Source organism: Mustela erminea, chromosome 15, assembly GCF_009829155.1.
Source record: "Mustela erminea isolate mMusErm1 chromosome 15, mMusErm1.Pri, whole genome shotgun sequence".
Lineage (NCBI taxonomy): Eukaryota > Metazoa > Chordata > Mammalia > Carnivora > Mustelidae > Mustela > Mustela erminea.
The window spans coordinates 53,655,893-53,672,857 of NC_045628.1; the positions used below are offsets into that span (position 1 = coordinate 53,655,893).

The window sequence follows — 16,965 nt, forward strand, 5'->3', positions numbered from 1 at the left end:
GTCCATTTCCATTTATCACTCAGAATGTCTGGAACTTACTAGTAGTATGTGTTACACAGCACATAGAAGTGTGGGTTTTTTATACAGATGGTACATATATATCTATGCTTTGACTGTTTGCCTAATTGTGCTTGTTTTTAAAATATATTTGTAAATCAAACCAAACCAGTCCATGGGGTTTACTGAATTGCACTTTCTTTTCCTCAAAGGATACTATGTGAAACTGTAAAGGACTTCGTTGCCAAAGTAGAGAAGGCCTATGAAAAAACGTTGGAAAACACCGTTGCTGCAGATGCCATGGCCAGTAAAGTAAGCGGGTCACCTTTAGGGCACACAAGTTTTTTACTGACAACATTGACACTGCCCATGTTTCACAGCTAAATTGATCAAATGCCTTTCTTGCCAAAACATCTTAAATCAAGTGAAAAACTACCTTTGAATCAGATGTGAGGGATTAAAATATATTCTATTTTACGGTTACCCTTGAATGTGTAGGAAAACTGTACCACTGATACTGTCCGAAATCCTGAATTTTATAAACCAACTTGCTTTTCCCATGGATTGACATCCCCAAGGAGAGATGCTCAGCAGCGGGGTCACATGGGGGAAACTGCTGGGCGGCTGGTGTTCAAAGGGGAGAGGAATGGCTTTCCACTTCCAGGCCAGCTGGTCATCAGGCTCCCACCTAGTGTGGTTCTTCAGGTTCCCCAGGCATTATGGTCCTTGGCCCCTCTCAGGATACTGTTTCTTGCTTTGTCTTTTTCTTTATAGATTTTCCCCCCTTTATGAGCTTTTAGAGGCCAAAGTAAGAACCTTAAAAGCTACTTTCTTTACTTTCATTTGTTCTTTGCCAGACATTCTTATAAAAGGTTTGGCTTTCTTGGGCTTGCAAAGGAATGCTCTCAGATGCTATGGATGGTGGCTTAATTGAGTGAAAGGAAAAGGAAATAGAAATGAACATACATTTGATGTTTTCAGCCTCTTTTTTTTTTTTTTTTTCTCTGTGGAGAGCTTCAGTAAACAGAAGACCTCTCTAGCCATATTTTTTTTCCCTCTGAACTATTTCTGGAGGAGGAAAGGACAGGAATTGGAGTGGCAATCACAGGTGTATTAGGACATTCGTAGCATCAGTGTCAGCCCTCCGTGTTTCTTTACCCTTAGTCATTCGAGAGAAGCAGACAGAAATAAGGGCGGAGTGCATGTGTTTCTTTCTGCATCTTCTTCTTCTTCTTTACCCTTGTGCATTTTCCTTTTTGCTCTTTTTTTGAGCCAGTAAGCCTGTAGGCACCGTTCACCCCTTTCACAACCAAAGCTTTGAAGGAGAGCTTACCAAGAACTCAGACAGACCTGCAGTTTATGATGCTCAAAACGGTACCTTACGTCGATTACTTTAAAAAAAGTTTACACAATGTTTTATATAAGTATTGCCTAAGTTTTTTGTGGAATGTGTCACTTTGAAGTGAAGTGTTTGTTCTTTTAAGGAAAAATACCTATATAAAGATAATAGAGATTTTGTTTTATGGAAAAATAATTATATAAAGATGGGAGAGTTGGAATATTCTGGAAGCACACGTAAAAATTTACATAATTGTGCTTTTTTAAAAAAAATGATAAATTATTTTGTCTATAGGCTATCAAAAAGTATCCTTTATAATGGATAGCCAATTAATTGGTAAACATTAATATAGGCATCTTTCCTCTAACATCAGAAGTGATTCGCTCAAACTGTCCTTTTCCATTTCCACCCCGTGGAGATTGATTGCTGTATTTTTGTTTTCTTAGTGTTCGGTCCTAAATGAAAAGCTTGAACAACTGCTTCAAGCTTTGCACACAGATTCCCAGGCCACCCCCGTTCTCCCAGGCATTCACTCTCTCATCGTAGAAGAAGATACCGTGGAATCTTCCAGTGAAGAATCCTTGTGTGAAAGCAAAGAACAGCTCATAGATGACCCTGCAAAACCTCCCTCCCAGAAAGCTGTCAAGCCAAAGGAAATAATGCTGCGGGCAAACAGTTTAAAGAAAGCTGTGAGACAGGTCATTGAAGAAGCTGGCAAGGGTACCCGTGAACAAGGTTGGCCTTTGAAGAAGTTAGCTGCGTCCCCATCTTGTAAGCACAGTGGAACTTTCATATTGGTCAGACTGGACACACACACAAAATTTTCAGGCAGGACAGAAGATGAGGCCTTTAGAATGAAATTTGAACTAAGTCCTATTTGCTGTTTAAGTAGGATTCACATACGATGTTAATGTGAGGAATGACATATCAATGATACATAAAATAATATCTCAACGGTAAAAATAATATCTCAACTCAATGGAAAATTAAGTTACAATTCTAAAATTTTAAATATCTTTTACCTAATGGGAACCTGTTGAGTTCTTAAAGAAAATCAAACCTGCAAACTACTTTGAAAATACTCTCTTAAATTCATTTCCTAAATGTTTATGTTGCTTTTTAAAGAGTCTATAAAGATTCCACCTGTATTTTAATTTTTTGTATGAATATAATGGATATACTTCTCTTTGAATTTTAGTAGTGGTCTAAAAGTTAACTTTAACATAAAAAATTAATATGCAAGAACACCTTATTCAGGTTGTAACTTATAGATGGACTTGTGTTTCATTCTCGAATTCTTTTATTTTTTTCTTCTGATAAAAAAGTAATGTTTACAATTTCAAGTATTTAGTTTGATAATCTCTAGTCCTTATGGTTATCACCCCCAAATTTATTATGTTAGTATTTGTGAATATGGAATTTCTTTTGCTTTAGGTTTCATTTTTCTTTTTAAGCGTATATTAATATTTATGGATTTTATTTTTACTTGTCCAAACACATCTCTCAGTTATGGATGACCAGAGTGTCCATCCCTGTGAGCCAGTTAGCCAGTCGTTCGATAATGACAGTACAGAAACAGATGAATCTAAAGAAGAGTCTAAAGATGATGACACAAGAGAGTCATTAACTGGTAAGAAAACTGTAATCCTTTTGGAATTAAATAGAATACAATTCTGCTTTTTGTTCTCAAAAGGCTTATCAGTTTGAAATAAACTTTTTAGTTTTATTTTTAACAAGGCTTTTCAGAAGGTAAAGCTTAGATAGTTATGAATACTAAAATAATAACGGTAACATTTATGTGATTGTCAAATACTCCCACATCCCGCTTTATCATATAATCTGGAGATTATCATAATAAACTAAGGCTTATGGAGCCAAACATGGCTAAGTATCTTAATTTTCCTGAGGAAAAGGGAAGAAACATCTAAATCAGCAGATTTTAATTTGTTTTTAGCCCATAGATGCCTTAGAGAATTATGTGAAAACTGCACATTGAAGTGAAGTTTTGGGCACATTGTACATGCCCAAAGTTTGCCTTTTAAATAACTGAGCAGTCCCCTGGATTCCATTGATCAACCTGGATGGTTTGCTAATTCTTACTGCTAAATTAATCTTCAAAATCACTGGACATCTAATTACAACCCTATCTCTACTGAAATTACGTTTGCCAGGAAATTAATATGTAGTCACTTGAAGAACATTAATTATTCCTCTGCCTCTTAAGTTTGAAGATGAATTTATACTTTTAATAGTTCAGATTGTATAAGGGAATAATTATTAATTTACTAGAATAAAGAAAAGCAGAAATTAAAGGATAATGAGGCTGAGAAGATAATATGAAAATAATTGCATGGTACTAATGAAAAGTCAACACTGTTAACTCAGAACTGCAGTCGTTGTGTTTCTGCTTCACTTTCATTACACATGCACTTGAGTAGATTGCTTAATTTCTCAACAGTTTCCTCATTTGTAACAAGGGGATAATGACGTGCCTACTGGTTGTGAAGGTTAGAGTAGTTGATATATGTGGAGTGCCTAGAATAGTGTCTGGTGCCTTAGTGCTGGGAAGGAGCATTTGCTGTCATTCTCACTATTATTAGTGTTATTCCTCCCACTGCTGCTACTACTAATTATGTCAGCTTCGAAAGAATATCCCTTATTGTATGTAAAACTCTTAGAAACTTTGCATGTAGCCCTTACAGTCTTCACATGTCTGGCATACAACCAATGTGTACATATTGGACACCCATAGCCCTTTTAGACTTGAAATGTACTTATGCCAGTATTCAACTCAACTCTCTAACTTTATACCCTATAGACCTTAAAGGTCAGCCTGTAATTCTATACAGGCATATACTTTATAACCCTCTTGACATTTAGCCTTTGGACCACTCGCTTTCCTTTTTTGGTTTGTTTTAGATATTTTATTTTATGTGTTTAAGTAATCTCTACATCCAGCGTGGAGCTCGAACTCATGACCCCAGGATCAAGAGTCGCAAGCTCTATGGACTGAGCCAGCTGGGCGCCCCACCATTCACTCTCACTACATCCCATTCTTAAAATCAGCTTTTATTGTCAGAAAGTTTTTCTTTACATTTATCTTTGTATTTTCCTCCTTCCATTTCTGCCTGTGAGCACACTAATTAATAAAGCTTCATGTATGATCATGGTAACAGTCACAACTGCTGACTTTTGTGTGGTGCAATGTGAGTACCTTAAAAGCAGGCTCGTGTGGCATCCTGTCTTCTTCCCATAACTTAGTATCTTCTTTTCCACATTATCTCCTCAATTCTTTCACCAATTATTAACTCGATTCCAAAATTTTTAGTTTTCCTGGTTGCATTTAATTGGTCAATATCATGACCCATTTTGAATGCAATCCGCCTGATATTTCATACTCATTATGAACACACCACACTGATAGCCATACACTACTTATTCTGGACATTTTTTCATGTTAGAAGGACCACTCAAGATTTCTTCTTGGCATGAAGTAATATCTCCTCCTATTTTGTGCAAGTGATTTTTTAAACCTAATTAGAGTAGTGCATGCTCATCCCTATGAACTTTTATCTTTTCGATTTGGAGCTGTCATTGCATCCTGTCAAAATCTTTTGAAGCTTGACTGTATCATCTCAAATTGACTTCATCTAGAATTTCATAAGCAGGACTTGTATGTCTTCACCCATTATAAAGCTGACTTTAGTAGGGCTGACAATGGGATTCTTACAGTATGCTGCTTGATCATTTCCATTAAGACAAGGCATGGTTTCTTTGGAGGATTGGTTTTCCAGCACTCATTGCTAATGGTTTTCCAGCCGGCTACCATCCCATCTTACTATAGTCTCATGAACTGAACACTTCCATTGTAGTCTACAAAGAAAGCTAAAAAATAAAGGTAGGCAACTCTAGATTCTAAAGTTGAAATAGTCATAAATTTACACACATTGCAACATTTGGTACCTTAATGTTGCAATATTTGTTCTTATTTTCTAGCTAGTAATCCGATTTAGTGGGAATCAGTAGTAGTAGAAGTATTTCTGTATTAAATAATCATTACTTTTTGAAGAGGAGTCGTTATATGATTAAATTATGCAATAATTCATACGTCTGAGATGTACAGTGAGGTATATTAATATGATGGATGAGATGTTATGTTTAAGAAGAAACATGAAACATTAATTTAGTTACCATCAATGTTACATCAATCTCAGTCACTAGGACGCTCTCTGGTTTTTATAAGAGATGAATATCAAAAGGTTGTTTTTATTAGAAATTAGCTCCAGGTCTCTCATCTGTCCAAAAAAAGTGGCTGTCTGCTACTTTTCTTTAGTGCAACTGGACTGTTTTTGAAGAAAGAGAAGAGAGTGTAAGATTAATGTGGTTAGTTTGTAATTAGCCTTAGGGAGAGTGAAGGTAATTAAATTTTTAAGTATTTTTAAATTGAATTTGAGGAATACTGTTTTTTTATTTAAACACCTGCCAATAGCTCCTAAATTAGTTAACGATACTATTTGCTCTCCATTACGTTGCTGTAGTTTAGACAGAATTAAATCTTTTTTGTTGACTTTGAGAGTAATACTCCTTCGGAATAATCTTTTAAATGTATTGAACATTTTAAAGAATATGATAGACCTATCTGGGGCAAATTTTTGTTTTGAATATATAGTTAATTGAGAAGTTCAGGAAATTTATATTGGTTTCATTTGAAAAAAATACTATTTTTCCTTTTATGTATGGAAGACAATGTTAACTCACATTTCACGTATTAGCTCTAGGAATTAATTAATTACATTTGATCGTTCACCCAACATTTATGGCAAAAGGATTACACTGGTGGTGTATATTTTAACACATATGTACCATTTTCAAAGATCATCAGGCTTCAGAATTTCTTTTTGTCTTTAAATATGGGTTGGACACATTCAAATTGTGAGCATTACTGACCTTTAGTTATGTAGGCCTATACTTTTTACTAATTTCTGTCTGTTTGAAATGATCTATCTGGATATCTACCTGTGGCCGAATCCCTCCAAACAGTAAATCTCAAAGAAAAAACAATGGTAAAAGAATAGGTAAACACAATGTAATATCTTCAGTTCTGCTCGTTGATTTAAATACACATTAAATTATTTTTATGTCCTGAATATATTAGGGCTTGCTTATTCTTATAACTTTATCATTACCTTTTTTTTTTTTTCTTTTTTAATTCATCGGGACTTTTCGCCAATAGTTAAAGCTGCACCTGCACCTCGGTCTCCAGATGGCCGGGCAAGTCGTTCCCAAGCTGACTCTGGCTCTGGTCCCGCTGTGGCAGCTGGCAAAGAGAACCTCCCTGTGCTCAACACCAGAATAATCTGCCCAGGTAGTATAGATTCTGAAATATGGGGTATTTGTAAGCATTTCTGTGAAAATGTATTAAGTACTCATTTCTATGCACTATAGAAATGTCTTCTTAGAGATAAATGTCCCTTTGGGAGAATGTTCTTGTCACTCTTACAACCAGATTCCAGATCCTTAGACTTGTGTGTGTGTGTGTGTGTGTGTGTCTGTGTGTGTGTGTGTTTAAGTTATAAATAAGAAGGAAAGAAAGGGGGGCGCCTGGGTGGCTCACTGGGTTAGGCCGCTGCCTTCGGCTCAGGTCATGATCTCAGGGTCTTGGGATTGAATCCCGCATTGGGCTCTCTGCTCAGCAGGGGGCCTGCTTCCCTTTTTCTCTCTCTGCCTGCCTCTCTGCCTACTTGTGATCTCTGTCTGTCAAATAAATAAATAAAATCTTAAAAAAAAAAAAAAAAAGAAGGAAAGAAAGGAAATACTAAAATACATGTTTTGGGGCACTGCCCTGAGAAGTTTTAATTGAGTTATACTAGAATACAGGCCAGGAATCTGCATTTACTAAGCACCCAGGGTAAATCTTATCTTATATTCTACTACCTCTTTGGTATCTCCATAGCTTTCCTCTTTGTTGTGAGCCACAAGACGTTCCGTCATTTTTAGACTAGTAACACTGCTTCCTTTTGGAATATCTGAGACATCCATTCCAGCTCCGAGGAGATGAATTGACCTTGAGATTGGGTTAGTACTAGTGGAAAGCAAACAACATGTGCAGCTAGGGAGGAGGAAAATAGGAGATGTCTCTGATGTCTCCTCAAACACCAGTTGTTTGACTTAGTGAAAACTCTCCAGATTTATTCCGGAGTTGATTGGACCCAAGTTACACCCTGAAAAGCAGTCTGTCCTACAAGTTCTTTTTAAAGGTGAATCACAATTCAGTAATGATAGTTGGAGACTTCATTATCATACTTTCAGTAGTTGATAGAAGCAACTAGGTAAAAATCAACAGGGAAATAGAAGACCTGAAAAACATATGAAACATGCAGAGCTACAGAACCCTCCAGCCAACAACAGCAGAATATTCATTCTCAGTCTCATACACATGGAACATTTTCCAGTATGGATCATAAATTAGGCCATCAAACAATTCTCAGTAAATTTAAAAGGATTGAAATTATCAAAGGACAATTTTTGACCACAGTGGAATGAATTTAGAAATCCATAACAGAAGGAAAGTTTGGAAATGTACAAATAGGTAGAACTATGTAGGTCAAAGAAAAAAAAAAGTCATGAGAGAAATCTTTAAATCCTTTGATGTGAATGAAAACAAAAATACGACACACCAGAACTTACTTGATGCAGCCAAGGAAGTGCTTATAGTGAAATTTAAAGCTGTAAATGCATATATTAAAAAGGTAGACAGATCTCATAATCTAACTCTGTACCTTAATCAACTGGAAAAGGAAGAACAAGATGCCCAAAGCATTTAGCAGGAAGGAAATAATCATATTGGTGTGGAAATAAATGACATAGAGAATAGAAATCAATACAGAAAATCAATGAAACCAAAAGCTGATTCTGTGAACAGATTAACAAATTGACAAGGCTTTACTAGAGTGACCAAGGAAATGAAAGAGAAGATTTAAATTATTGAAATCAGGAATGATAGAGGAGAGATGTCACTAATGGCCTTACAGAAATAAGAAGGATTATCAGGGAAAACTATCAAATATTACATGCCAGCAAATTAGGTAACTTCAATGAAATGGACCAACTCCTGGAGACATGCAGACTACCAAAACTGATTCAGAAATGGAAGATCCACTAAACGTATAACAAAATTTCCTGCAAAAAACAGGCCAGCATGAATAAAGTTTTAGTTAAGGAAGGTGAATAAGTTCTAGAGATCTGCCGTGTCCAACATTGTACTTACAATACTGCCTTGTACACTTAAAAATTTGTTAAGAGGATAGAGCTCATGTTAAGTGTTCTTAAGTGTTCGCAATAGAATAAAAAGTCAAAACAAACAAAAACAAAAAGAAAAACAAAAAAAATAAAAGGAAAGGAAAGAAAGAAATCTATCCCTAAGTCCTGGGCTCACCTAACTCATTTTTCTTTTCTAATGGTTAACTGGTAAGCTCTCATCATTGGTCTACCTCTTAATGACCTTCAAATGAATTCATTTTACATTTTGGTCAGCTTTCCTACTTGCCCTAATAGTAAGGAGGAGTAGTTGGTCTGATCAACTGATAACCTGCCATCATCAAAATAGTGTGTTTACTTTTAGTTTTTGCAAATTCTGGGTTGTTGTGGCTTCCCATGAAACTTTGTTCTCTCGGAATTCCTAGGTGGCTCAGTCAGTTAAGTGTCTGAGGCTTGATTTTAGCTTGAGTCATGATCTCAGCGTTGTGAGATTGAGCCCTGCATTGGGCTCCATGCCCAACATGGATTCTCTCTTCTCTCCCTCTCTGTCTACCCCTCCCTACTGCACTCTCTGTCTCTAAAAACAAATAAAAACAACGAAAAAACAAAAACTAGTTTCTCTCATAAGTCAAAAAGAACAAATGAATGGATGAAAGAAGGAAGGAAGGAAGGAAGGAAGGAAAGGAGAGAGGGAGGGGGGAAAGGAAGGAGAGACAATCCATAGGATAAGAGAAAACAGTTGTAAATGGCATACCTGATAAGGGTCGAGTATTCAAGATATAAAAAGAACTCTTAAGACTCAACAATGAAAAGACAAATACCCCAATTTAAAAAGGGGCAAAGGATCTGAGTAGACACTTTCCAAGAGAGATACACAGATGGCCAATATGCACATGAAAAGATGCTCACCATTATTAGTCATCAGGGTAATGCAAATCAAAACCACACTGAGATACCACTTTACCTTACTGGGATGGCTATGATCAAAAAGGAGAGATAATAGCAAATATTGGCAAGGACATGGAAAAATTGGAACTTTCATACATTGCTGGTTGAAATAGGAAATTTGGAAAGTCAGTTTGGCAGTTCCTCAAAGAATTAAACACAGAGTTAACATATAATCCAGCAAATTCCTAGTTATAGACCTATGAGAATTAATATACATGTCTACACAAAAACTTGCACGTAATGTTTATAGCAACATTACTCATCATAGCCACATAGAAGACAACCCAAGTAATTGTCAGTTGATGGAGAAACAAAATGTGCAATATGCAGACAGTGGACTATTATTCCGCCTTTAAAAAAGAGCAAAGCACTGATAAATGCCGCATGATTGCCTCCTAGCATGTTATGCTAAGAGAGAGGCTTGACATAAAAAGCCACACATTACGTGATTACGTTTATATGAGATGTCCACAACAGTCAAATTCATAGGGAAAGAAAGTAGGTTGGTGGTTTCCAGGCTCTGGGGATATGGGAATGGGTGGAAAGGAAAAATGACTACCAACAGATATGGAGTTTGTTTTGAGAATAATAAAAAAATGTTCTAGGGACACCTGTGTGGCTTACTCAGTTAAGTGTCTGCCTTTGGCTCAGGTCATGATCCCAGAGTCCTGGGATCAAGTTCCCCATCGGGCTCCCAGCTCAGTGAGGGGTCTGCTTTTCCTTCTTCCTCTGCCTCTCCCCACCACTTGTGCACGTTCACTCTTTCTCTGTCAAATAAATAAATAAAATCTTAAAAAATATATTCTAAGATCATACTGATCATTGCACAACTTTGTATATATATACAAACAGCTGAATTATACACTTACTTAGAGGGTGAATTTTATGGTATGTATATAATATCTCAATGAAATATTAAAATTAAAAAGATAAGGAAAGAAAGATAAGAAAGATAAGGAACATGTTTGGTTCTGGAAAGGCCTCCATGTCTAGAGGTTATATCTATTTAAATCTGGAACCATGGGATGACTTTCTGGGCTAAAGCTGTGAATATGGCTAACCTTAAAATATTATACTGTTGGGGGTGCCTGGGCAGTGAAGTCAGTAGGTCTCCCACTCTTGGTTTGGCTCAGGGCATGACCTCAGGGTCGTGGGATGGAGCCCTGCGACGGGCTCCGCACTTAGGACAGAAAGTCCCTCTGCCTCTACCCCTTCCCCCATCCCCTGTGCTTGTTCTTGCTCCCTCTCCTTCTAAAATAAATGAAAAATAAAAGCTTAAAAAAAATATATTATACTTTTCTTTAGGGCAGCTGGAGTCTGGTTCTTCACATCTCCAAACTGTTCTTTTTTTCCTTACCAGAACATTTTTTTTTCATTTATTCACTTATTTAGAGTTAAAAGAAACTGGCATGACTAAATATGCTATAACCCATTCAAGACTATGAAATTAAGCTATGAAGTAAAATTCATCTTGATTATTTGATAATCAGCTAAACTTTGAGGCTAAAATAAATAATAATCTTCTAAAAGAGCACACAGTTGAGGAAAGCAGTGTTTGCTCAAGGACTTTTTTCCTACTTTCCAATTGTTACTCAATTACATATTTTTCCTCATTCTTCTTTCCTTTTTATTGTTCACTTAGACCCATATTACTCTATCTTCTTTCTCAGAGTTTAATGCTTCTAGAGTCAGTAATTAGTTGGGTAGATGATAGCTTTGAACATTGTAACTACTCAGTAGAAAACTAACTAGTTGTTGAATTAAGCTTGAAGTTTTACATATTTAGAGGTAAGATAAATGCTCCATTTTTTATGTTCAAACACTGTGTTTTTCTAAAACTCATAAATATCTGTGTTTAAAATTTTGGATTTACTCTTGACACCAACAGAGTTTTGTGTATGTCAGTTAATTTTTTTTCCAATGATTTTATTTATTGGAAAGAGAGACAGAGAAAGAATGGGGTAAGGAGTGGGTAGGGGCAGAGAGAGAGGGAAAAGGACAAGCAGACTCCCCACTGAGCAGGGAGCCCAGTGCAGGGCTTGAACCCAGAACCCTGAGATCATGACCTGAGCCGAAGGCAGATGCTTAACCGACTGACCCACGCAGGCACCCCTCTGTTAATATTTTTAATTGAAACTATTATTATCTATGCTTTGAGAGTATGGACATGGTAACTCTGTGACATTCTTGGTAATTCACTTTTTATTGTAAATTCCTTATAGACTACCACTTCATTTGCTATAACAAAGGAAGTAATATTTATTTGTTGAAGTTCTAGAATCACTAGAATGGTAAATGAGAAGCTGTTACAAGAGACTCTTATTTGGGTCTTCATCTGCTGCATTTTTATGACAACATATAGATCCTAAGAAGGCTCAAAAATCTTAAATTACCAGTGTCATAGTTCTTACTTTTGGCTAATGAGAAGAGCAGACACTGAAAAACCATGCTTTGGGGGCAAGGTGCCTGAGACCAGGCCTGAAAACAATGCATTGGCTCTTTCTCTGTCTTTTTCTTAACATGTGATCCTGTATGTATTTATTTTTCTGGCCAGGTTTAAGAGCAGGACTAGCTGCCTCCATTGCTGGGAGTTCTATAATCAACAAAATGTTACTAGCAAATATTGATCCTTTCGGTGCAACGCCATTTATCGACCCTGATCCAGATTCAGTGTAAGAAAATAGTTTTGTAAATATCTTGTTTTGGCTTTTCTTGTTTCTGCTTTATACTAATGGTAACATTGTCAGTGCATTACAAGAAGTTTGGCTCCCCATACGAAAAGGGTCATCAGAAAATTCCAAAAGTTGATATAATGATGAGTACATCGATGCATTGGAAACACAGTGGTTTTCATGATCTGTTCCGGAGGTAGGTCCTGCCCAGCCCCTGGTCTCGGATAACAACACTATGGCAAAATGAGACACAGCTATATTCACTTTTCCCTAGAATAGCATATTCATCGGCACCTTCATAACCATATTTTTGCTATTCCTTTTTCCTCCTTTCTTCTTGGTCTTGCCAAATCGCTCATCTTTCCCCAACCAGCTTGTATTTTTATTTACTTCAAGAAGCTTCTTGGTCCACATGGATCTCTTCCCTTCTTAAAACTACCATTTTTTTTGGAAGTTCAATATGAACTTTTACTTCTGTATTTAATTATACTTTTGTTATATCTCATTTCTCTAATGACAGTCTTCAAAGACAGTAAACATCTTTGTACTTTCCAAAGAAGCCTGAAGAGTGGACTGGACCTGGTCATTTTACCACTCAGTGAATATTTGTCCATTGATAAGAGTACAAGTGGAGAGAAATTTCCTTGCACCTGACTGCAAGGCCCTCCCATTTATATGTTTGGTGAGGGGCTTACAAAGGAAGCAGAACGAAGGTTTTATTACAATTAATAGAAAAGCATTACCATGACTCTGTCTCTGCTTTGCCTTGCTTACTATCCCTTTATATCATATGTACGAGAAATGACATATATGTACTGGGCTTGTACACATGGCATACGAATAGGAAATAATTCCTGCTAAGTTTTAGTCTCATCTATAAGGCATGGAAGCTTAAATGCTTTTAAGTGCTATTTTGTGTGCAAATTGTAATTGTTGTAATGAATCTGAAGTTGACTTTTATGTACTTTTCCTTATTATCACAGAGATGGATATTCAGAAAAATGTGTCATGAACAATTACTTTGGGATTGGATTAGATGCAAAAATTTCATTAGAATTTAATAATAAGAGAGAGGAGCACCCTGAAAAATGCAGGTAATTTTGGTAATAGTAATAATGTTATTACATGGAGGTAATTCCACTTTAATTTCATTTATTAGCTATTTTGCTTGCTCTGCCTTTAAAGAGTAAATCAGTAATAGCCATTGAATTGTCTGCCAATATTTATTTCAGGAGCCGAACTAAAAACTTGATGTGGTATGGAGTCCTTGGAACCCGGGAGTTGTTACAGAGATCATACAAGAATTTAGAACAGAGGGTTCAACTTGAGGTAGGTTCATCTTGAAGTAAAGATAGTTCAGATTATCTTACTTAGAAAAATAATGACATTTGAGGAGCTGATTTGGTCTCAGTGACTCTTCCAGTATTTAAACACCCATTGGAGGTGATTATCGACTTTATACTAAAGGAGGTGGAGACGCTGGCTGTGGATGACGTATGAGTTATCATTATCATTAGCTCCTGAAATGTGGATGGTTCTGTAGCATCGTGGTGCTCCCTGAGAAGGTGGAGCTAGGAGAGAACATTTAGAGGACAGCATTTCTAACGAATTTTCACAGATTTTCTCATTTACGTTTACAAATTTGGACCCAATTCTATAATGCCTGACATTTCACAAATCCCTGAGAAAAACATTCATAGCATATAGACTCTTTTGATTGAACTGTGTGTTTGTTCCAATTCTTACAATAGTAAAATAAAAAGAGATTTGGAGCATTTAAATTTTTTAGTAGTTTTTACTAACGTAAGGAGGAAATTAAGGATGGCAAAAGTTTTTAAATCTCCTTCACGAATAGGAGAAACAAGATTGGGGGCATGGCTCTGAAAAGTCTAATTTCTGTGAATTTTATTTTCTTTCCCTCTTGGTCCCGTATTCACAGTTGATGCTGATACACATGTCTTTCCTAGTTTCCGTAGTGTAGTCGTTATCACATTCGCCTGACACATGTCTTTCCTATCTTGTATCTTTTTATGACCAGATATCTTTAATTTAAGGAAAATCCTATGTACAGAAAAGTGTGCAAATTTTAAGTCTACAGCTCATTAAATTAAACAGAGCGTTATTATTTTAGGTGTTACCTAGACTACAGAATTGCCTAGCTCATTCATTATCAACTAAACGTCCAAGTAAAGATAAACTCATTATGCCTTCCACTCTGGAGCACATGCAACATCATCAGCTGGTTTGGTTTATCCTCGCTGAGAAATTAAGATGGATGTTACTGGCATATCATCCATTTCCTTTAAGTTAGTTATATGTTTTAAACTGCTTGTTCTAAAGCACACAAAGATACAGATTCAGAAAAAGTTTATTAATCTACTCAATATTTAATGTTTGTTCATTTTAATAAATACACAGTGAGCCTTAGCTGTGTGCCAGGAATGGCCCTAGGTGCTAGGATAGAGTATAGACCTTCGAATGTATTTTCATGAAAAAAAAAAAAAAAAGAAAATATAAAAAATGCACGAGGGAATATAATCAAGTGTAAAATATTCTGTTATCTAAAATGGTTGAAAATTGGATTTTCATTTGTTCTACAGTTTAGATCAGGCATTAAAATGCAAGTTTTATAAAGTTATGTTAATTACTTTTTATTGTAAGAATTAATGAAACTATAGCATCTGTTGTATGTATGACCTCTGCAAGCTCTCCTCTTTTAAAATGAAGGAGTAAACCTCCTACTCAGGAAGAATTTGCTTACCTGTCATGTATAATTACTCACCAGCCAGAGGACATTTTTTTCCCTATCTAATTGGTAATTTTTATTTTCACTGAAGTTGATTAATGAGAAGACACGGAGTATAAGATATTTCCCGACATTCATGGTTTTTCTTTTTTTTTTTTAATTTTTAATTTTTTATAAACATATATTTTTATCCCCAGGAGTACAGGTCTGTGAATCGCCAGATTTATACACTTCACAGCACTCACCATAGCACATACCCTCCCCAATGTCCATAACCCCACCCCCTTCTCCCAACCCCCCTCCCCCGAGCAATCCTCAGTTTGTTTTGTGAGATCTTAAGAGTCACTTATGGTTTGTCTCCCTCCCAAACCCATCTTGTTTCATTTATCCTTCTCCTACCCCGTTAACCCCCTATGTTGCATCTCCACTTCCTCATATCAGGGAGATCATATGATAGTTGTCTTTCTCCACTTGACTTACTTCGCTAAGCATGATACCCTCTAGTTCCATCCACGTTGTCGCAAATGGCAAGATTTCATTTCTTTTGATGGCTGCGTAGTATTCCATTTTGTATATATATACCACATCTTCTTTATCCATTCATCTGTTGGTGGATATCTAGATTCTTTCTATAGTTTGTCTATTGTGGACATTGCTGCTATAAACATTCGGGTGCACGTGCCCCTTTGGATCACTACATTTGTATCTTTAGGGTAAATACCCAGTAGTGCAATTGCTGGGTCATTCATGGTTTTTCTTTTCTTAGTTTTGGTACTGACTACCTGAGAAACCCAGCTTTGAGTTTGGCCAGCCAACAGTTAGTTACAGAGCAGGAGTGCAGTTCCAGGAGTTGAGAGACCAGCTAGATGAGGTGGTTAGGACCCAGAAGCCCTCCCTGAACCTGCTTGCAAAAGGACTTGACATGAGCACAAAGGTGACCATGATGCAAGTGAGAATATTGTAAGTGATCTGAAAAAAACTCCAGAAAAGTACGGCCTGATTTTGACAGAAAGAAGAGGTAAAATGTTATCTTAAGTCGGTTTTCTGTAATGACTTCTGCCATAGGAATGTATATGCTTCAGATTTTTTAAATTAGAAAAACAAGAGAAAGGTAATGTGTAGGAATATATTTGCAGGAAAAGCAAACATTGCCAATACACTTCCCACTGTCATCCTTTGTCTTGGGTGTTCGAGTGGCTTCCCAGCTAGCAGTTTTGCTCTCTTTATCTAACCTCTAAGATTTTTACCTTACAGTGTGATGGGCAGTATATTCCTCTCCCCAGTCTGCAAGGAATAGCAGTGTTGAACATTCCCAGCTATGCAGGAGGCACTAACTTTTGGGGTGGAACTAAAGAGGATGATGTAAGTATTTTCTTTTACCTTCCAGATGCTAGAGACTGCCCACATTCCTTGGCCCATGGCCCCTTCCTCCATCTCCAAGGCCCACAAAGGAAGCCTGAATCTCCCATTGCATCATTCTGATATCCCCACCTGCCCATCTCTTCCACTTTCAGTGTCTTTTGTGGTTACATTGGGCCCAGTATGTCATCTAGGATAATCTCTCCTTCTCAAGGTCCCTCCTGTAATGACCTCGGCAAAGTCTGTTTTGTCACGTAAAGTAACATTCATAACCTTAGCAGATTAGGACATGGACATTTTGGGAGTGGGAAGGAGAATTGATATTATTCTGCTTACCAAAATACCTTCTGTACTTTTTAACTTTCTAAGTTTGTGTCTGTTACTATTATTTTTATCTTTAGAAATGTTAAGAGGGCTCATTTGGCCTTTGAAATTTAGTGCTGTGTTTTGACAGGAAAGTCGAAAAAAGGAAAAACACAACCTAGCAAATGTAATAAATGTTTTAAAAATAATAAAATGAAAGAGAAGGAACAATTGTTAAGACCTACATAACAATAAAAAAAGGATTATCACAGTCTTTGAAGAATCACATGTAAGGAAAGATAGCCCCATTTATTTCAGGCTTATAATGCAAGAGCTCCCACTGG

The 16,965-nt window shown here is 36.6% G+C and overlaps 1 protein-coding gene across 10 annotated transcripts in view; it reads left to right on the forward strand.

The window, feature by feature from the left end:
* DGKH (diacylglycerol kinase eta) overlaps positions 1 to 16,965 on the forward strand; it is a 204,830-nt gene that overhangs the window by 142,354 nt on the left and 45,511 nt on the right. For 9 of the 10 annotated variants that reach the window (XM_032314572.1, XM_032314575.1, XM_032314568.1 and 6 more), the window contains 8 exons: positions 210 to 309; positions 1,783 to 2,107; positions 2,844 to 2,966; positions 6,570 to 6,701; positions 12,096 to 12,213; positions 13,197 to 13,307; positions 13,446 to 13,542; positions 16,214 to 16,321. In XM_032314572.1, the coding sequence (XP_032170463.1) occupies positions 210 to 309; positions 1,783 to 2,107; positions 2,844 to 2,966; positions 6,570 to 6,701; positions 12,096 to 12,213; positions 13,197 to 13,307; positions 13,446 to 13,542; positions 16,214 to 16,321 (1,114 nt within the window). The remainder of the gene's footprint in view (positions 1 to 209; positions 310 to 1,782; positions 2,108 to 2,843; positions 2,967 to 6,569; positions 6,702 to 12,095; positions 12,214 to 13,196; positions 13,308 to 13,445; positions 13,543 to 16,213; positions 16,322 to 16,965) is intronic. The other variant, XM_032314569.1, reaches the window with a different exon arrangement.